This window comes from Lithobates pipiens, unplaced genomic scaffold, assembly GCF_037356315.1.
Source record: "Lithobates pipiens isolate NorthernLeopardFrog02 unplaced genomic scaffold, aLitPip1_a1.2 Scaffold_8, whole genome shotgun sequence".
Taxonomy (NCBI): domain Eukaryota; kingdom Metazoa; phylum Chordata; class Amphibia; order Anura; family Ranidae; genus Lithobates; species Lithobates pipiens.
Window position 1 is genome coordinate 522,347,163 of NW_027507903.1, and position 22,274 is coordinate 522,369,436.

The window sequence follows — 22,274 nt, forward strand, 5'->3', positions numbered from 1 at the left end:
ACCCAGCATGTAGCACAATGGCAGCAAACGTGTCCAGTACGCCCCCTCACCAGTATTCCAACAGTAGAATTAAAGAGGAAGTAAACCCTGATGGGTTTACTTCTTCTTTTTTTCCCTGCAAAGGTAAAGCATAATGGACTACTATGCATCGCATAGTAGCTCATTATGTGTCACTTACCTGACACAGGAGCCAGCGAAGTCGCCGCTGATCCCTGTAGTCCGCCGCGTCCATCTTGCTGGTGGCGTCTCGCAGCTCCGACCAATGACAGCGGCGCAACCGCGATGACGTCACTCCCGCGCATGCGCACGGGAGTCGCGCCTCGCAGCTCCGCCGCTGTCATACGGCGAAGCCGCGATGACGTCACTCCCGCGCATGCGCACGGGAGTCGACAAATTTGGCAAATCCATTCTTGGATTTGCCGCATTTAGTGCGCCTGCGCGCCGCTGTCTACGGTGCATGCGCCGTAGACAGCGGTGCCCATTTTCGGGCAAATATCTCCTAAACCATATAGGTTTAGGAGATATTGCTTGGACCTACAGGTAAGCCTTAATCTAGGCTTACCTATAGGTCCAAGTTGTTTGGAAGGGTTTACTTCCTCTTTAAATTGCCACTGCCTCCACCTATAACTGGCCTTTACAGCAAGTAGCACATGGAAGGGTGGCACATGTGCATGTGCTTCTACTATGGAGGCTCTCAAAATTTTTGTTGGGACTGCAGATAATATCCGGTGTGACCTACCTTCAGTTTGACTCGTGTGCCACATCAGGGCCCTACTCGAGGGGTCAGGGCTAAGCTGGAAGTGGCTGTCGGGCACTGAGTTTGTACGGCTCTTCCCAAACCCCATTCTGGTAAAAAAGTGGCATTGCCCTATCTGATGACTGCATTCAGGGACTGAATGCTGATGTCATTCACTGGGTGGTTTACATGTATGCTCCGTCCTTTTAACCCCCATTCTTCATCAAGGAAGCATCTCAGAGCTGCTACCCCTGCATTGGAAGGAGCCACATGGAACTCCAATCTTTAGACTTTGGTTCTTGTATGCCCACCTATTGTGACTTTGGTCACCTCTGGCCATCTGTTACTCACCTGCTACAAATGGTTGTGTTTTGTGAGAACCTAAGGCCTTTGATTGTGAAACTAAAAGCACAGATACTTACCTCTGTTCCCATAGCACCTCGCCCACATGGTCCCTTTCCTTCACCCCAGCTTCTTCCAGGTGACCGTGCATGCACAGGAGTGCAGTCATCCAGGCACACGGAAAATGCCAGAATGTATGCACAGCTCGGTGTACCTTCTACAGGGCATTGTGAACTGGCAGGTAGGTGGATTTTATTACAGAAGAGACATTGCATGTCTCTTCTGTAATAAAGAGCCTGTCTGATCACAATTTTTAACACTTAGTTCCATTTTAATTGAACAAGATGAAGTTAGAAGTGATTGGTTGCCATGCACAGCTGCACCAGTCCCCCTCCCCCCCCTAATATGTGATTACATACAGAACACTAGCTGGGTTTACACTTGTACGATGCAGACACCACATGTGATTCGCATAGGAATCGCACCACATCCTGTGCACATTACATGCAATGTCTGTGCGGTGCAATTTGTGGTTTACATATTTTATGACTGAAATCACATAGCATCCGCACCAAACTGGTGCAGGCTTCTCCCCCTCGGTTCACACTGCTGCAGTGCAGGAAACCGCATGTAACTCGCACAGGAATCGCAGCACATTCTTGTGTGAATTACATGCAGTGTCTCTGAGTGCAATTTGAGCCATGGATTTATATGGCTTAAATTGCCCCAAAACTGGTGCAGGAGGTTGGGTTCATACATATGTGATGCGGGCAGGGTTGCCAACCGCCAATACATTTACTGGCAGTTTGTAAAAATCTGTGATTTTTGTTTAAAGCTGCCAGTAAATATCAGGTGCTGATCATTTCATGCTGTGTTGACTTTTTAAGTGTAAATCAAGCAAATTACTTTTTTTTTGGTATTGTCAGTGTTTCCATATCATGTTTATACTGTTCAAATATCCACTGTTAAGTTTCAGTAGGAATTCTGTCATTTCTCAGGTTGGCAGTAAAAAATGTGCTCTGCCAGTAAATTTTCCATGTTTTGTCAGTAAAAAATGCTGCAGGAGGTTGGCAACCCTGGATGTGGGAACCAGTGCGATTCCCCGCACCGCATGCCACTCGCAGGCAGACCGTCCTCTGTGGACCAATAGAAAGTTAGTGACACCCCCAGATCGGATCGCAGTGCGAAGTGTCAAATGGTACAGGAATCGGATGGGTGCGATCTGATTCCATGGAGCAAAAAAGAGTCCTGCACCACTTCGGTGAGAATCCGATTTCACATTGTTTCTATGGTATAGAATCTTCAGGTAATAATAAAACTCAGGATACACAGCACGCTCCATCATTCGCGTCATGTATACTTCCTATAAGGCGTTCTTTCATCCACATTCCCCCATATATATAACCCGCGCTCACACCACTGCGCAGCCTCACCATCAGCCTATCACAGAGAAGCGGCTTTCTTTCGCTGAGGCCGCACAGCCCCTCCTCCTCCCCCCAGGCACGTTTTTTTTGTGTCGTTCTTGTGGGGGCGGTGTTTGTACGTCACGTTCCGTTCGAAAGAGGCGCATCCCTTCCTGTTATTGCAGCACAGACCCGGAAGTTAATGTATGCAGTATGTTCACGTAAATCAGGTATATGGAGAGAGTCTGTGTGGCCCCGAGCTCAGCGGCCTAGCCCTGATTACTTGTGTGTGTTTGTGCCGGGGTGACCGTGTGCTCTGTGATACTGATTTGTGGGGAGCCAGGCATCCTAACTATGTACCAGAGCCAGTACTGTACAGCACCAGCCTGTCCCCCAGGAGACACTGATCTCTATGGGGCCTGCAGGGCACGGTGCACAATTTTGTTTATCGGAACAGAAGCAGCCTGTGTTCTCATACGGTGATCTGCCATAGACAGCAGAGATGTGTGCAGTCATTGCAGGGTGGCGGCCTCTCTCTACACTCCTATATGCAATGGATAGATTCATGCATAGCATAGATCTATCCGCGGCCACCCCCTATTCATGTGTCCGGCCCGTTACGGGGCACCTGGTGCATGAATTACAGTGGCAGTTTTGTCTTTTTATCCGCACCTGATTAGCGCCAGAGGCTCTAATAGGCTTAAAAAATCTAGTGGGCTTGGGCCACAGAGGATGCGCTCTGATTCCACTCAGGTGCGTGCGTTATGCAAATGCATATTTGCTGTTGAAACACTGGTCCTCAATCCAGCCAATCAGAAGCAGGTGTGAGAACTGTTTTCCGATTGGCCGAAAAGAAAAGACTCCCAAGTGGCTGCCGAGGAGGGGGGAGGAAACGGAAGCTGCCGCAATGACATGGAGAATGGGAGGCCACAAGAGAACTGGAGGCCGCCGGTGATGGGGTAAGTGCTACTGACCGACCCGGGGGGGGGGGGGGTGACATACTGTTTGCCGCCCCCCCAATTTTTTTTTCTACTGGTCACCCCAGATCTACCCATGGTTGCCCCATTCCAGTGAGTGAGGGTAAACACCAGCTGGTTCTGTTCCCTATACAAAGCCTAAAGGGAGAGTGTAGTCTAACTGGAGCAGAGTAATTAATTAGCTTCAGCTTGTTCAGTAAGGATGAGCTCGGGCGTGTTCGCATGGTCCACGTGCCAGGAAGTTGGCGCAGTGCTGCGCTAATCACAGGCAGTGAGACATTGCCCAATCTCTGTAGTCGCACACCAAGGCAATGTCTCACTGCCTGTGATTAGCGCAGAACTGCACCGACTTCCTGGCGGGCTCTGCACATGGAGTATTCGAACACGCCTGAGCTCATCCTTATTGTTCAGTTAAGCTTGGAAAATGAAAGCTAGTAGCTGATTGGCTGTGTTGCGCAGCTGCTCCGGTCACAAAGTGAAGTCCCCATTCAGATCAGTTATAAATGATAAGTAGAGATAGGTTTGGGTGCGTTCGAAATCTCACATGCCTGATCCCACCAGGAAGCCTACACTGCACATGGCTAATTACAGGCAGTGAGACATTTCTTGGTCTGCAGCTGCACAGATCAGGAAATGTCTCACTCAAAACAAATAATGTATCTAGTGATAATAAATGTATCCATACATTTATTATCACTAGCACAGCATTATTTGATTTGAGTTTTATTTGCACATTTTATATTGGGAGTGTGTTACTTGCTGCTTGCATATATTACACAGATTGTATTCTAGTTGCGCACAAGATTACCTATTATATTTATAGGAAAATGTGTCACTGCCTGTGATTAGCTGTGTGCAGTGTCGGCTTCCTGGTGGGATCAGGGAAGTGGGATTTCAAACACGCCTGAGCTCATCTCTAATAACTAGTCCCAGTGTCTTTTTGGTAACTGGCAGGGCTGCACTGTAGAACTGGCTTGGAATTCTGCAATCACCATAGTAATTCATAGTTTTATAACTCTTCTAGATGGATATGCTGTGTGCACAGGGGAGCAAGCCGTTAACATTTGGCATGTTTTATATCTTTGCTTTTTAGGATTCAGGTTTTCATCTGTATGTAGCAAGCCCTGCATGCTATGATGCCCTCACGGAATAATGCTGCTGCTCTTCCCAACAGCAAAGTGAAGTACTCTAAAGTCTCTGATACCGATGAAGGATACATTGACCTTCAGGTGAGGACATCTGGCTGCCATAGAATTAAATGATCTCAATCTTAAAGCCCAATGTCGTAAATTACAAATGAGCTGCTCTTACAGTGGCAGACCCCCATCCATTCCTGAGAGGTTAAAGTGGTCTTGCACTCTACTAGGCAACTGTGCCCCTTGTAAAGTAATTTAAAATGATTTACCTGTAGGTGGCTTTGAAATTAATTTAAACTGCACCATCTAGAGGATATTGCCAATGTTTATTTTACTTATGTCACATGCGCCTAACTGACAGCACACTCAGCGTGCCGCCAATCTTTGCAGTTATATGCGGTGCCTCTGTCAGCACTCTCACGGGATTGCAATGCCGTGGAGTAATGCTGACCATTCATAACTTCATGAAACGCCCCATGTGACTAGAGATGTTGCAGGTGGTGTGTACACTGATATTCAGCACAGGGAGTGCGGAGGACCACACATTCTGTTGCCAGCTTTTACAGTGCATCCGGAAAGTATTCCCAGCGCTTCGCTTTTTTCACATTTTGTTATGTTACAGCCTTATTCCAAAATGGATTACATTGATTATTTTCTTCAAAATTCTACCAACAGTACCCCATAATGACAAAAAAAAAAATGTTTGACATCTGCAAATTTATTAAAAATAAAAAACAATAAAATCACATGTACATAAGTATTCACAGCCTTTGGCATGAAACTCAAAATTGAGCTCAGGTGCATCCTGTTTCCACTGATCATCCTTAACCACTTGCCGCCCGCCCTATAGGCAATTGACGGCTGCAAAGTGGTTTCATAATCCTGACCGGACGTCATATGACGTGATCAGGATTATGAGCCGCTGCGCGCCCCCGGGGGCGCGCATCGCGGCGATCGTTGTTGCAGGGTGTCAGTCTGACACCCGGCAACTACGATCTTGGTAAAGAGTCTCCGACGGAGACTCTTTACCACGTGATCAGCCGTGTCCAATCACGGCTGATCAGTGTAAATGGGAAGAGCCGGTGATCGGCTTTCCCTCACTCACGTCTGTCAGACGCAGTAGAGGAGAGCCGATCGGCTGCTCCTCTGACAGGGGGGGTCTGTGCTGATCGATTATCAGCACAGCCCCCCCGAGGATGCCCACACTGGACCACCAGGGGCGCCACCAGACCACCAGGGAAAAGGTAATCCTCCCTAGACCACCAGGGATGCCAGTCAGCACAATGGATGCCAATCAGTGCCCATAATGGGCATCGCTGATTGGCATGCATTATTGTTTGTCACTGATTGGCATCCATTACTATAGTATAACACCAATGCCGTGCCCACCTGTGCCGCCTATGAGTGCCCACCTGTGCCGCCTATGAGTGCCCACCTGTGCCGCCTATGAGTGCCCACCTGTGCCGCCTATGAGTGCCCACCTGTGCCGCCTATGAGTGCCCACCTGTGCCGCCTATGAGTGCCCACCTGTGCCGCCTATGAGTGCCCACCTGTGCCGGCTATCCATGCCCACCTGTGCCGGCTATCCATGCCCACCTGTGCCGGCTATCCATGCCCACCTGTGCCGGCTATCCATGCCCACCTGTGCCGGCTATCCATGCCCACCTGTGCCGGCTATCCATGCCCACCTGTGCCAGCTATCCATGCCCACCTGTGCCAGCTATCCATGCCCACCTGTGCCAGCTATCCATGCCCACCTGTGCCAGCTATCCATGCCCACCTGTGCCAGCTATCCATGCCCACCTGTGCCAGCTATCAGTGTCCGTCCGTGCCGCCCATCCGTGCCGCCCATCCGTGCCGCCTATCAGTGCCACATATCAGTGTCCATCAATGCCACCTCATCAGTGCCACTTCATTGGTGCCCATCAGTGCCGCCTTATCAGTGCCCATCAGTGCTCATCAGTGAAGGAGAAAACGTACTTATTTACAAAGTTTTGAAACTGAAACAAAAAAAAACATTTTTTTTTTTTCAAAATTTTCGGTATTTTTTTATTTGTAGCGCAAAAAATAAAAACCGTAGAGGTGATCAAATACCACCAAAAGAAAGCTCTATTTGTGGGAAAAAAATGATAAAAATTTCATTTGGGTACAGTGTAGCATGACCGCGCAATTGTCATTCAAATTGCGACAGCGCTGAAAGCTCAAAATTGGTCTGGGCAGGAAGGTGTTTAAGTGCCCGGTATTGAAGTGGTTAAGATGTTTTTACAACTGGATTGGAGTCCACCCATGGGAATCTCAGTTAATTGGACATGCAGCAATGTACAGAGACATCCTTGATGAAAACCTGATCCAGAGCGCTCTGGGACGAAGGTCCATCTTCCAACAGGACAATGACCCAAAGCACACAGCCAAGATAACAAAGGCGTGGCTACGGGACAACGCTGTGAATGTCTTTGAGTGACCTGGCCAGACTTGAACTCTATTGAACATCTCTGGAGAGATTTAAAAATGGCTGTGCACCAATGTTCCCTATCCAAGCTGATGGAGCTTGAGAGGTCCTGGAAAGTAGAATGGGAGAAACTGCACAAAAATAAGTGTGCCAAGCTTGTAGCATCATACTCTAAAAGACTTGAGGCTGTAATTGGTGCCAAAGGTGCTTCAACAAAGTATTGAGCAAAGGCTGTGAATACTTATGTACATGGGATTTTTTTTTTAAAATAAAGTTTGCAAAGATTTCAAACCAACTTCTTTCATGTGATTATGGGATACTGTTTGTGTAGAATTTTGAGGAAAATAATGAATTTAATCCATTTTGTTATAAGGCTGTAACATAAAATATGGAAAAAGTGAAGCGCTGTGACTACTTTCCAGATGTACTGTGTATGAAAACAAGGTTTGTTTCTCATTTATTGGGCACGTGCGGGATTCTGCCAATAGTATACTAGAAAAGAGGGAAGTACTAATACGGAGGCAACCGCAAATATGACGTCAGCTTTAGCATGAACAGAGAAATAAGGAAACAAGCTGCACAAACCGAAAGATGGCTGCTTTGAAGCATTGTAAACATTGTATTCCTGCATGTTTACAAATGTAAATTATAGCGGTCTTCTGCTTGCTGGGGATTTTGTTAATGAGTTGCTTTAAAGGTTTAATTAATCTTTACCAAAACATTGCCTGTGCAAAAAATGGGATATCTGTAAATAAAAACAAACTGCAGTTCTGACTAAAGTTGAATAATGCCCCTGCTATAGGAAAAGACAATTTACATACCTCCTGAAGCCTAACTGGAATACTCCCGGGACATTGCTAGGACATTACTGTTCACCTCCACCATCCCAAGAGTGAGTTCCCAAAACTGTAGCTCAGAACTACTGCAATTGGGGGAGAGGAAGAGCATGTGAGGAGGTTTGATTCAGAGAAAAAGCTGGTGGTGAGCAGTAACGACTAAGCCTCACTTAGCGACGTCCTGGGAGTATTCCAGCCAGGCTACAGAAGGTATATAAATCGCCTACAGATATAGCAAGTTCATTATTTAACTAAAGCCAGAGCTGCCCCATTTGTTTTTATCTAAAGACACCCCTTCCCTGCATAGACAGTTTTTGTAAAGGGGAACTAACGCTTTAAATGCTTGTTAACTCTAGGGGTTGAGGAGTAAGGTCTGATACTTGCTTTACTTCTCGAGCTGGCTTGTGGGCAAGTCCTAGTCATCCTAAAGTACAATTGTACTTGATAATTTAATCAGCCTTGAGAGGCTTCAGGTAACAGGCGCACAGACAGAGGAAGCCTGCAAGAGTGAGGCGTTAAGTATTACATTTTATTCCTCATTCCCTAGAATTAATGAGCAGTGTGAGGAGCGGCCCATTGTAAAGGTAGTCTTTAAATATTTGTACTTGACGAAACATGTTGGGTTGGGACTTCCTGTGACATCATATCTGCTCCTGTGGAGTGCACACTTCCTGACACAGGCAATTTAAATATACATTGATTACTTCACTATGGCAAGCTCTCTCTTCTCTTCTTGGCATTGATCGTTTTACCTCATATGCGGTACGTGAAATAACGCCAAAGCGGAATCCCAGGGTGCTGATATGGCTTGATGTGATTCGCTTGATAAAACAATCAGTCATTAGTGTCTGTTGAGCGTGGGAGAAGTTGAGGGGCACACAGTATACCTGGGCAGCACATTTGAGAGTACCACCATTCTATTGGATGAACTTTGACATAAGTAGAAGATTTTGTATTTGGAAAAAATTTGAGCACTCAGCACTTTGCTGTATTGCACTTTTATGCACAATTATTAACGTGGGTTTGTTTCTATATATTGTTTGGTTTGCACATTGAGTCTAACTGTTGCTGTAGCGCTGCGCCCCCCTGTGGGATTTTTACTATTTCAGTCTTCAGAGTGCTTTGACGCTTTGTGGCAGCAGCTGCCTCCATTTATGTATTTATTGAATAATTTTGTAGTGCAGGTGTATATTTGTTTCCCTCCATTGGAATTTTTAGGCCTCTTTCACACGGAGCGGATCAGTAAAGATCCGCCCCGTGATGATCCGCTCCCTCAGCGGGGATCGCTCCGTTGTCCCCGCTGAGCCGGCTGCGGACAGGGCGGGGACCGCCCTGTCAGCTCTCCGCTCTCCTCTATGGGGATCGGACGAGCACGGACCGTGTGTCCGTGTTCATCCGATCCGCTCTGCAGACGGACAGAAAAATAGGATTTTCCTCCGTCTGCAGAATCGGACAGTTGCGGAGGCGGACAATAGCGGGTGTCTGCGGATGCTCATCCGCAGACACCCACTATCCCATAGGGATGAATGTATGGCCCGTATTTCATCCGCAAACGGATGGATGAAATACGGACATACCATCCGCATGTGTGAAAGGGGTCTTACACAAATCACAAATTTAGCATCTGATAATAATACAAACACTGAGCTCTTTATTGTATTGGACTTTTAGTTACTATTATTAATGCTGGACTGCTTTTATATAGTGTTTAATTTGAAAATTAATGCCGCGTACACACGATCGGACTTTCCGGCAGACTAGGTCCGCCGGGATCAGTCCGTCGTACAATCCAATCGTGTTTGGGCTAGTCTGCTTTTTATAAAAAAAAAAAAAAAAAAATCAGACGGACCTAAAAATAGAACATGTTTCAAATCTATCTGACGGACTAAAAATCGGAAAAAACGTTTGTTGGACCAAATACGATGCAAGGTTAGCTATTGGCTACTGGCTATTGAACTTCCTTGTTTTAGTCCCGTTTTACATCATCACATTCAAAACGGACTTTCGAATGGATTTAGTCCGGTCGTGTGTGGCCAAGTCCGTTCGTTCAAAAAGTCAGTCGGACCTCTGCCGAAACCCCGTCGGGAAGACCGTCGGACCTTCGACAGTGGTGCTTTTTTTGGGTGCTATTAACCCAAAGCGTCTGAAAAGCACCGTTAAAGCACTGCTAAAACTAGTGGCGCTTTACTGCTAATGCGGCTGACAGTGTGAAAGGGCTCTTAATGGAGTAATAAAAAAAAAAAAAAAAACACACTTACAAATAAAGCACTTCAGTAAGTGGCAGCAAACGAGCGCTCATACATGAAACTCATAGAAGATGGCCACGGGTGATGTCAACGTAGCTCCTCTCCTTCCATATGCCTTATGCCCCAGGGAGCGGTTGTAAATGTTCACCTTGTAAAACAGCCCATTCAATTTTGAAGTAGAAATGAAAAGCAAAATATTTGTGTATAGATTAAATTAAACCTTATAAAAAAAAATTATAAGTAATCACCTTCTCTCTGTCCTCAGCTGCATAAGAGCTGGGGGGGGGGGGGGGGGGCGACTACACTATTCTTCTCAGTGAAGGGCTGTGCAGGAGGGGTGTGACAGGACAGGCTTGATCATTGTAGGAGAGCAGGCTGAATTACCAGCACAGCTAGGGAACTCGCCATGCTGTGCTCTCCTGCTTAGTGTGGACAGTTTTTGATCAGAACACCAAGGATTTCACACAAAGGAAGCTATACAAAGTCAAAAGGATACTTTCTCATACAAGTACAGTAATGCCTTGGATTATGAGCATAATTGGTTCCAGAAGCATGATTGTAATCCAAAGCACTCGTATATCAAAGCGAGTCTCCCCATAAGAAATAATGGAAACTCAGATGATTCGTTCCACAACCACTGCTGGTGTATGCAGTACTGTATGTGGCCAGAGGTGCGGGGAGCGCTGGTGACGATCGGAGACACTCAGGAACTGTTGACACTTTTGGGTGTTCCAACGCACCTTACGCCCGCCCCATCCAGCTGGTGTCTCCTAGGTCTCCAGCGTCCCCTGGACTTCTGGTCACATATGGTAATACATACACAAGCGGCTTGAGTCCTGCTTGTCTTGTGAGACAGCACTCGCAAATCAAGTCAGGATTTGAAAAGAAAAAAAAAATGGCTTGCCTTGCAAAATGCACGTATACCGCGTTACTCACAAACCAAGGTATTGCTGTACATGGTACATCAGGCTCATATCAGGAATATGAAGTGTTGGGGTAAAAAATGCTCGAAATACTACTATATATTCATTACAATTTTCAGTAAAATTACATGCAAAAATGCATCAACACCACTAGATGGCATAGTATATCTAACATTAAAGTAAATCTGTGCTATGGCAAAAAAAAGCTAACTAAAACTGTGGCCACAGGTGCTGTAATGTCCCAGATCATACCTTCACACTGGGGAATGGAGAGGCTCACAGCAGGGGTCCAGTTCGTCTCCATTCGCCATTTCAGGTCTGATTTCAGCCCAAATTTCTGGCTGAAATGGACCAAAATACTCACCGGGTCCTATGCAATTTGCCCTGGAGCAGTTCCGGAGATTAGTGAAACGGCTCCATAGAGAGACAGTCACAATCTTCTGCTATAGTGTGAACCTAGTCTTAAAGTATGAGATTCCAGCCTGCCCCCAAACCTTTAAAATGATCTTGTAAATTTATATGAGGCACATCTCCTTCCATAACACAAAGTGCCCTTCATCTGAAAGACCTATCACTAGTCAGCCTATCTAAACCAAAAAACAAAAACTTTGTTTGGCAGCTTTCCATAGATGTGACGTTTTTATTTTGAACACTTTTTCCCTTTTTATTTTATGTTGAATCTGTTTTATTAAGTTTCAAACATTCTCAATAATGAATAAACACAGGCAAAGAATAACACAATTCCAATGAGTGAACAAGTGTATATAGAAAATAAAAAAGGGAGGCCATCCATAGAGCAGTAGACAATGTCTTCTATAAAGGGCTTTACCCATCAAGAAGTTTAACAAACAGTTCCATTGTATTAAAGAACCAGTCTCCATATTTGGAGGTAGAGTGGTAAAATTTAGAAGTCTCCCCCTTGGGTCCTCTTGGAATACAAACCAAAGAAAATGCATTTCTTATGAGTTATCAGAGCCTGCAACATGTCATACATTATACCCTATTCTCATATGAAGGAACACAAGTATATATAGAGGTGTTGAACTATACCTAAGACTAAGGTCCTGAACGTTTTCAATCAATAGTAAGGTAAAGAAAACGATAAAATGAATAGAGAACCAGCACATGTTATTTATAAGCTTCATGTATGTAAAAAGTAAATCAATCAGCCCAAAAAATACTAACATCAGCTGCTGCTGTTTGAACACTGACGGACAAAATATCAAATCCCAAAATATCAATATAGTAAAAAAAGGCAGTGCAGCGCATAAACAAACAGAAAACATAATAAATCTAAAATAATAACATCCATAAAATTGATATTTAGAAAAAACACCAAGTGTCCAAAATGGTGATTCTGTGGATGATAAACAAGGTGATCGTGTAACAGCCTCCACCAGCAGTGAATCCTAGCCGCTCACGTCAGAGTGTGGACCCCTGAGTATATCAATAGGGTCACACACGCAGTCCCTTCACAAGGGTATATAAGCTGGTCCACTGGATGAGAGGATCTCTGGAGGTGAGTGCATACTGTTAGTATGAGGTCCCTTGTATCCTGACCATAGACTCTGATATAGTCATACATAGAATGACAGCAATACAATATAGTGCTGTCCATTTGGTATCTAAAAAAGCAATTGCACTTACAAGTATGGCACTGTACCTCAGTGCTAAGGTGATAAAGCCAACAACAGTTTTCCACAAGGATCAACAAAAGATGCGGGTGACGTAATGCTAGTCACGTGGTTCCGTGCGCGTTACGTCCCAGGGGGCGGGCCTTCATGAGCGGTGACGGAATGACGTGCGGCACCCAAAATATATATATATATATATATATATATATATATATATATATATATAGTATGTGTGTGTGTGTGTGTGTGTATATATATATATATATATATATATATATATATATATATATATATATATATATATATATATATATATATATATATATATATATATATATATATATATATATATATATATATATATATATATATATGTATATATATATATATGTGTTATGGCCTGACACCTCCGATCAGGTCGTCAAAGGTATTACACACAGTAAATCACCATGGCAACCTTATATACAACCAGGCGAAGCCCAGAAGTAATAGAACGCCCGGAGTCAGACAGAGAATACTTGGCATATAAATTGTGTGTCACTGAGTATATCCGTGCAGCAAAAAGGCACAAACTAACCCCCCAGATAGTTATCAAAACCAAATGGGTGAAGAATTGTACTATAATTTTATCTTAAAGTAGACCTAAAAACATACACTTGTAGACATAGTATATTATGCAATTACTAACTATTTAAAAATGTATATGAAAATCATCCATTTAAAAATAATACAAAATATAAACCCGCATCTCCATTGATCCTCACAAATAACATATATACAAATATAAACATAATTGGCATAAACGTAACGATCAGAAATGATACAATTTACATCAAACTCAAAAACTCAAAGTTCAGGCCTGCTGGTACTAAAATCTTTGTCTCGTGTATCCAGTGAGATTCTCTACAGCTGAGTTGGCATATGAAATTGCCGTCTCCCTGCCAATGTCTTGTGACTCTTTCAATCCCCCAAAACTTCAAACCCCTAGGGTTCTGATTATGAACTCATTTAAAATCCCTCGATACATTATGAGTCTTGAGTCCATTTTTGATGTTGTGTACATGCTTACCTAATGTATTAACGATATATTGTAGGCCACACTCGCACTCGAGCATGTAAACAACGGCAACAGTGGCACGCGTAATCAATTGCTGAATCTTGTATTCTTTATTGGTTACTGAAAACACCTCCCGCAAGTGTAAAATGCAGAAATGAAAGAGAATAACTGACTCTCTGACTGAGTCGGTGGGTCAACAACACGTGGTGCTAGAACCTGAGATTGAGATACAAAATCTTCCTTGCGAGTGCAATTCTGCCTGAGCCTGATGAATTGGGCTCTGGGGATATTGCACAACCACAACCTATGCTGGCAACTCCCCAGAGGGATGTAAGAATTCCGATCAGTCGGCTTGAAGAAATTACATAACCGGAAGTGATCTCCATCTTTAAAGATCTCAAGGTCAAGAAAGACCATACGTTCCAAGCTTATATTCCAAGTAAGCTGTATGTTCTTGAAAGTATCATTCAAAGTTTGTGACAAATTCCCCCCCTCCATGTTGCAATAGTGGTATCCAAGGTTTTTGGATTGGTAGCGGGGATAAAGCGATCCTAGAAGATGGTCATTCCCAATAACACAGTATCAACTGCTGAGTGTAATCTGACCAGGCATTTCTGATCGCAGTTCTAGTCAGCATGGGACCTTGAAGCTTTACTGGAGGAAGGCAAAGCTCTGTAATAGTATCTGCATCTGTATTCATCTATGAATCTGCTCAATGGCATAGTATGTAAAGTGAAAGAGATCATAAAGTTACCACATAAACCTTTCACCCAAATGGGCAAGCTACTGTAGTATCGTGCATGTCGCTATACTGTCTGTCCAACGGTGAGTTAAGCCTTATTCCCCACAAAGAACGGTATAGCAAGGCAGTACGGCCTTCTGTTGAAGGAGTGAGATGTTATCCATATGTTGTCGATGAAAGTAGCATGACAGGAGCAGGCTCGTTGCAGCACATAGGTTAATTTATAGGTCTCTAGAATGTGGGCCAGTAGGAGGTGATCTAGAGTGATTCCTGTTGGAAGACCTGTTATGTCTGCTTTGCGGGAATGAGGGGCCATTGGGAATAGTATCCAGCGCTAACCAGTCAGGGAGGTTAATGGGTTCGGTGTTAACGAAGCAGAAAACATCCGGCAGTTGCCTGTGGTCATTCACAAAGATACGGTCATTGTAGGCGAATAGTGAGACCAAAAAGATAGTTCCACACATATGTGCCACCACAGTCCCTAACCTTATCTTGTAGAGGTTTAATTTGACGTCTCATGTATAGAGTTCTGTGAGACAGATCTGGAAAGGTGAATGGTAGCACCTTTTTGAAGTGAATTGGGCCCCTATTCTAGGCATGATGCATGATCAACTCTTTTTCATAAGGAAGAAATGCACCCTGCACAACATATCTCTGGGTTGGGTGGATTCTCCTCTGTCAGGGACATGTACTCTGCACCCTATCCAACTCAATGTCATTGAATATGCCAATAACCGTGTCATGTGAGTCTGCTGCTTTAATAGCATTCCGGGGTGCTATGCAGCTTAATATTATTTTGCCTTTGGCGATTTTCTAAATCCTCATGTTGTAAGCGAAGATGGGATATAGTAGCCTGTTGTTTGTGCAGACCTTTCAGAGAGTCTAGCCTTTGCAGTATTGCATCTCTATTAGTAGAGAAAACATCAACAGTTTTAGAGATGTTAGTAATGTCCTGTTGCAGGGATAAATACCATCCTGGTCGCAATCGTTTCCATGTCCTGTCTAGTGGGTAGAGAAAAGAGGATAGCAGACATCTCTACAGGAGACATCACGGCATGAGAGGTAGGGCAGGCAAAGCACCAGAATCAGTGAGAGCAGACATGCTGGGCTGAACAGGGCTGCCAGGCAAGTCCTCTCTCAACATCACGGGTATGTCAGAGAGACTGGAGCTTAGAGAGCAGGGAACCCTGTCAGTAGCAGGGCAAAGCGGAGGGAAGCTTCCTACCTGAAGTATAGCCACGGGAGGTGCCGCGCTGTCCCTCGTGGTGGGTTCAGGCGCCAACTTGTCCTGGAAGGCTGATCGAATTCTTGGTGTTTCCAGGGTGAAATAATGCTGGATGTCAGCGGGATGCAGTCTGCGGAGGTCCCCGTGCTTAGGACCCCGTCTGGACATGGATATCGCAGGCAGGGACAAGTGAGCAGCTCTTCTTGTAGGCAGTTGGTGTGGAGCTCAGACACTTCATGTCTTCCATAGCCACGCCCCTCTTTTTCCCTTGATTTTAACCTGGTAATCCTACAATTAAGTGTCCTGGGGTGACCAACGTACTGAGCAGTGTTGTCACCCTAAGACATGGAGTGTGTTGGGACTACAGAACACTGCATTTAACAACATAACATCTCTCTCTGTGCTTCATAACAGGGGGATGTATTTTGTAGTTCAAGAAGAGAGCAGGGAATGCTAACTGATAACTTCTGACTGACACATTACCTTTGCTGGAAGACTATTCCACATATCAGCTACTCCATTTAGGTAAAACAATACTTCCTAAGATAAGTTTTGAACTTATGAAGGTATACTTTCAAATGGGGACACAGAAAACATTAAAGGGGTTGTAAAGGTAAATGTTTTTTCACCTTAATGCATTCTATGCATTAAGGTGAAAAAACATCTGACAGTGCCTGTGCCCCCAGCCCCCCGTTTTTACTTACCTCACCCCTCGAAAGTCCCGCGCTCGTCCCCCGACGTTCTTTCCACCGTTCAGCCTGGCCGCTGATTGGCTGGAGTGGATGGATGGAAAGCAGCACAGCCATTGGCTCGCGCTGTTGTCAATCACATCCACTGACGCGGAGCGCCGGGGAGCGGGGCCGCGTGATACAGCGAGCGGCTATAGCCGCCGGCTGTATCACGGGAGCGTGCCCGCAGATGCTTCTCACCATGCGAGGGAGCTCGCATGAACGTGAGAAGCACCTGCGGGAGGAAGCAGAGACAGCCGCCGAGGGATCCCAGAAGAGCAGGTTCGGGGCCACTCTGTGCAAAACGAGCTGCACAGTGGAGGTAAGTATAACATGTTTGTTATTTAAAAAAAAAAAATTCAGTTTACAATCCCTTTAAAGTGATTCTAAACCTTATTATTATTATTATTATTATTATTATTTTTTTTTAAATAAGCATGTTATACTCCCCTTCTCTGTGCAGTGATTTTGTACAGGGCAGTCCCGATCTTCTTCTGGGGTCCTGCACCAACGCTTCTGGCTCCTCCTCTTCAGTGAGTACTTGCCATAGGAAGCCTTTTTCTATGGGAGCACTTGTACGGGCTCAATCCCAATCCCTGCTGCCTTGGCCCTGCCCTCCGCTTCCTTAGCATAGGATTTGATTGACAGCAGCAGGAGCCAATAGTTTCCACTGCTATCAATCTGCCCTGTGAGCAGATTGAGGGGGAAGAGAGCAGAGATGACCACTGCTCTTGAGCACAGCGCTGGATCAAGAATTTGCTCAGGTAAATGTAAAGGGGGAGGGGAAGGTGTTGGCGAATGGGGCGCACCAGTTTTAGTAAATCTCCCCCATGGGAGAGAATTTTTTTTTTTTTTTTAAATCTGTTTTGTGTAGTGTACAGTCACAGCATGATCATGCTTGTTTGTAGTTCTGATAAGCCCTGAGACCTGTTTCTGTGAATGTTATTCTTATGGTTTTTTTTTAACCAAAGCCAGCTTTTATTTGAACTTTACTGAACTTAATTTGGAAAAAAATGTAGTAATGTAAATATGTTTTCTAACTTCTATCCAGTTTAAGAAGAGCCCTACAAAAATACCGTACAAAGCCATTGCTTTGGCTACTATCCTGTTTTTGATAGGCACTTTGCTGATTGTGATCGGGTCCCTCCTTTTAACTGGACACATTAGCAATGGGGTAAGCATTTTTTCCTTTTCATTCACATTTGTATTTGTCAAGTTAGATATGCAGTCATCAATAGCCTAACTTTCATTTTAGCTTTCTGTCTAGAGCAGGGGTGTCAGACTCAATCTCATCGCGGGCCACATTATGGTTGTACTCAAAGGGGCCCGTTGTATCTGTAAGACTATACAAATGTATGTATCTACTCTTTATCATATTAAATAATTGCCTCTGCATTTGATTATTACTGTTGAGGTTTACATAAGCTTAAAGTTGTTTTAAAAACATAAGGTTTTTCACCTTACTGCATTCTATGTATTAAGTTAAAAAAAAAAAACTTCTGTGCAGCAGCTCCCCCCCCCCCCCCATACCCCCTTTTTCTTTCCAGAGCCCGATCTGATCCAGTGATGTGCATGAGTGCAGCGGCTCCAACCGCTGCCTCTCTTCTCATTGGACAGATTGATATTGGCTCCCACTGCTGTCAATCAAATCCTGTGATACTGGAGCAGGGAGTGGGCCAGAGTCCCACTGTCTGTGTCAATGGACACAGCAGTGGGACTCGGGAGTGAGCCTGCATGGGGTGCCCCAGGAAAAGCGGCTTTCCATGGGGGTGCCTAATGAAGAGGCGGCGTCGGTGGGGAACCCCAAAACTATTGCACAGAGCAGGTAAGTAAAACATGTTTGTTATTTTATTTAAAAAAAAAATAAAAAAATCCCTGAAGGTTTACAAGCACTTTAAATATATTCCTCACTTTACTTTTTATTTTAGTATATTTGTGAGGTGGAGGTATATTCTACATCAGTTAAGGTTTAGCTACTTAAATTTGCTTCAAAAGAGAAGAGTAATTCATTATGCCATAAATATGGCTGTTCTAAAGTTTGGTTGTCCAGTGCCCAGCTGCCTTATGATCAGCTGCTTTAGGATGTTTCTGGTAGCATCCTTTTACATGCAAATCGTCATGATCTTCTACATACTGGTAAAGAAAGCACACACAATCATTGGCTCTGGCTTTTATATATAAAATGCTCTCTGTTTATTTGGTGCTGGTGACTGCAGATGGACAGATTGTAGACAAATTGCATTTTAACTTTTTTTTTTTTTTCTTTTTTTTTTTTAAGGGCAATGAACGGGCCATACCAGTGCTAATCATCGGAATTTTGGTATTCCTGCCTGGATTCTACCACCTCCGCATCGCTTATTATGCTGCTAAAGGATACAGAGGTTACTCTTATGACGACATTCCAGACTTTGATGACTGATCCCCTATGTGTGGCAGAAGGCACAGCACACGCTATTCAGCTCCACTGGGAACCAACAGGATCCAGTAGGGGAAGGAGGAGAAGATGACCAGTGTATATACAATGAGGCTTCAGTTTAGTCAGGCAGTTGTGATAATTCAGTGGACTGTTATATCAGTTTGTCACAAAAAAAAATTCCCGACTTGTACTGCTAAATGTTTTGTAGGGTAAAAGCATTCCCTTCTGAAAGGAGCATGTTAGATTTTACTCAGAACAAGTCCTACAGAGAAAGCAAAAATGGAATTAAAAATACCTGAGCAGTGGCAAACAAAGGTCTTCCCCTAACCACCAATCGCGTTCTAACTATTACTTGAATAGAGCACTTTGGAAAATGATAGTGGACATTTCATTAATTGGTGGTTTCAATACCACCTTTTTCCTTCATAGGCTTAGTTAAAAAGAAAGCCATATGGTTTTATATTAAAAACATGCAGGATAAGCTATGGCTGCTCTGAAAAATGATGCATTAAGATATACACTTTTTTTTTTTTTTTTTTTTTTTTTTCTTCCATGGGATAGCAATAGATACAATGGTTACCAAAGGATCATTTCACTCTAATTGGACAGACACAAACAACATGTTAAAATGACAGAGTTACCTGAAGTTTACTTGAGGCATGATTTACATTTTTAATCAAGTGTTTTAGATAATCTATGCAAGTTTTATGGTTTCATTTAGAATTGGAATCTGACAGATTTCCTGCTCTAAGCTCCATGCATCAAGACCTGGCAATTTGTAACCCTCCGGATAAATTTGAACTACAAGTCACAGAAGGTCTAGGAAGGAAAGAAAAATAATGACTTTATACCTGCACACACCTCTAGCTGGGCACCAGCCATTTTTTGTCCTGCCCACAGAGTTCAAGTCAGTGCGGCCTGTCTACTTCTATGGACTCTGCATGTCTGCGCAGACTTTGCCCACTGAAGTGTGTCAGAGTGCTGAGCTGCATTCTGTGGGATCTCATTTTACCATTCAACTGACGGCCACTATTCATTGACCTATATCGGAGCTTAGGGCAGGGGTAGGCAACCACGGCCCTCCAGCTGTGGTGAAACTACAAGTCCTATGAGAAATTACAAAACCCTGACAATCAAAGGCATGACTTCTAGAGGCAGAGGCATGATGGGATTTGTAGCTACACCGCAGCTGGATTGCAGAGTTTGCCTACCCCTGGCATAGGGTGTGGAAGTGTTAGTATAATTGCGTACTACCGCTGTCTTTTGACGTAGAAACATAGCCCAGTTTACCAGGACTAAGCATTGTTTGCGATCCCTGGCTCTGACATGTCCAGTGTGTACACTTTATCTTGTGTATGCACTGAGAGCTGTAATAGAGAGTTAAGGTTGTTCTCTGCAGATGTTCACAGCTTAGCCTTCTTTCTTTTGACAAGGCCTAGTACTACAAGGGTAATTCTGCAGGCTGCGGAGTATACCTGAGCTGGTAATGCTCTGTACAGATGGTGATTTTCATTGCTTATTCATGCGGAGGGCCTGGTGGAACTCATCAGTTTCCCAAAACATTTAAGCTCCCTAGGCTGTAAAGAGTAGGAGGGTTTAGTTCTGCATAAAAGTGCATCTGTTCCCTCCCCCCCAAAAGGAAAAGTCCTGCCAGTTTGCACCATTCCCCCCCCCCCACGCCACATTTGGCACTTTTTGTGGGGGAGTGAGTACCTGGTTTTGACACCCCCCCCCCCCTCCCCTTCATTCGCAGACTTTAGGGACACATCACAGGTCCCAGAAGACTACGGGCACCATTCATAATGCGCAGCATGGCAGAAAACTGGCTTTTCCTTACTTGTTATGTGTTTGCACCCAAAGCCGGTTGAAGAATCGTTTCAGGTGAGGACATCGCAGGATCCCTGGACAGGCAAGTGTCCTTCTATTAAGTCAGCAGCTACAGGATCGGTAACTGTTGACTTTTAATTTTTTTGGGGAGCCTTGAGCTCCTCTTTAAGTATGAGAATGCTAGAACTCCTGTCAGCTTTTTTGTTGTCTGTTTTCTGGTACAGCTTTTTCCTCACTTCCTGTCCGGGAAATGATTTTCATAGAACAGAAAGTACGTGAAAATATGTTAAAAGGGAACCCGGAAAGCCACAAAAGCAGACAGGAGCATTAACCTTTCCCCATTTTATCCAAAACCCCAAAAAAAGGTTTTTGCTATAGTTAGTTGAATAGTATAAAGTTAGACTTTTTTATGATGCACTTATTTGTGAATATGTGAAAAAGCTGAGAATAAATGTTTCCAACATGTATGCAACACTGCCCTTTGCTGTACAGAAAACTCAGATATTTTATAGTTACCTTTGTGGTGTGACACTATCGACAAATACCACTGGACTTGGATGTGTGTTCAGGACATCAAGTCCTCTATGAGCAGTAAAATATGGTCCCCAGATATGCCACACTTATTTCTTGACTTCTGATTGTTTTTGTTTTGTTTTTTAACATAAATGCTAAAAAATACCTTTTACCAAAAAAAAAAAACAATGTATGCATGCAGTACTAACTTGTAGTTTACTGGTTCTTGAAAGGCAGATGTTGCCAGTATCATCCACTCCGTTCCAAACAATTTTTACAGCACAGATCACAAATTGAAGGGGAGAATTTAGCTGGAGGCTATTGGCAACACAAACAATTTTCCTCGCAGTAACTTTTGTACGGAGCTTAGAATTAGGGATCCAACCAATGTCTGTTTTCTAAATGAATGATTGAATTATTCTTTCATGGTGAGGTTGGCTCAATTGCACACCATGGCACTGCTGCTACTGCTGTATATGTTCATTTTTGCCAACGTGCACAAAGGTATGGAAATTTGTGTGCATGGAAGGCATGATCTCCTTCATGTATTCTGCTAGGTTAAGTGCAAATAAATGCTGTTCTGAAACGATGCTCATTTGCTTTTTTTTTTTATTTTTTTTTTATGTGTGTATTGTTGCTTCCAGTGAACAATGTTGATATTCCGGAAAAATTATATTCCAGAATTTAATAATCTATTGTTAATTTGATTTAACAGGTACTTTATAGTTGTAAATGTTTTTCCTTTTGTTAGTACAAGTTAGAGATGGGGAAGTGGACTAATCCTGGTGACTGTAGTGCTGTGTAAGGGCTATTCTTTGTGCTGCTTTAGTCTTTATCCTACAACATCTGGTCTAGTGAATATGAATGTCCAGGGCAGCAGAAAAGCCACATTCAGTTGTCATCATTGCTTGTTATGAATGCTGATATGCAAGACAGCAAAAATTATCTTCCACTACTTGACTGATTAGCTAAAAGATAAGTTTAAGATTGTTATAAAGATTATAGAGGCTCCCCCAGGCTTTATTCAGCAGCAGCTGTACACACTGCCCTAGCTGGGCAGTGGGCTGTGTAACAGAGTATAGTT

The 22,274-nt window shown here is 43.9% G+C and overlaps 1 protein-coding gene across 1 annotated transcript; it reads left to right on the plus strand.

The window, feature by feature from the left end:
• The first annotated feature begins 2,571 nt into the window (after positions 1 to 2,571).
• Positions 2,572 to 21,779, plus strand: TMEM230 (transmembrane protein 230). Its single transcript, XM_077469479.1, has 4 exons — positions 2,572 to 2,711; positions 4,552 to 4,687; positions 17,486 to 17,608; positions 18,713 to 21,779. Exons 2-4 carry the CDS (start codon positions 4,592 to 4,594, stop codon positions 18,851 to 18,853), a joined length of 360 nt encoding a protein of 119 aa, XP_077325605.1. The 5' UTR covers positions 2,572 to 2,711; positions 4,552 to 4,591; the 3' UTR covers positions 18,854 to 21,779.
• Positions 21,780 to 22,274: the final 495 nt, after the last annotated feature.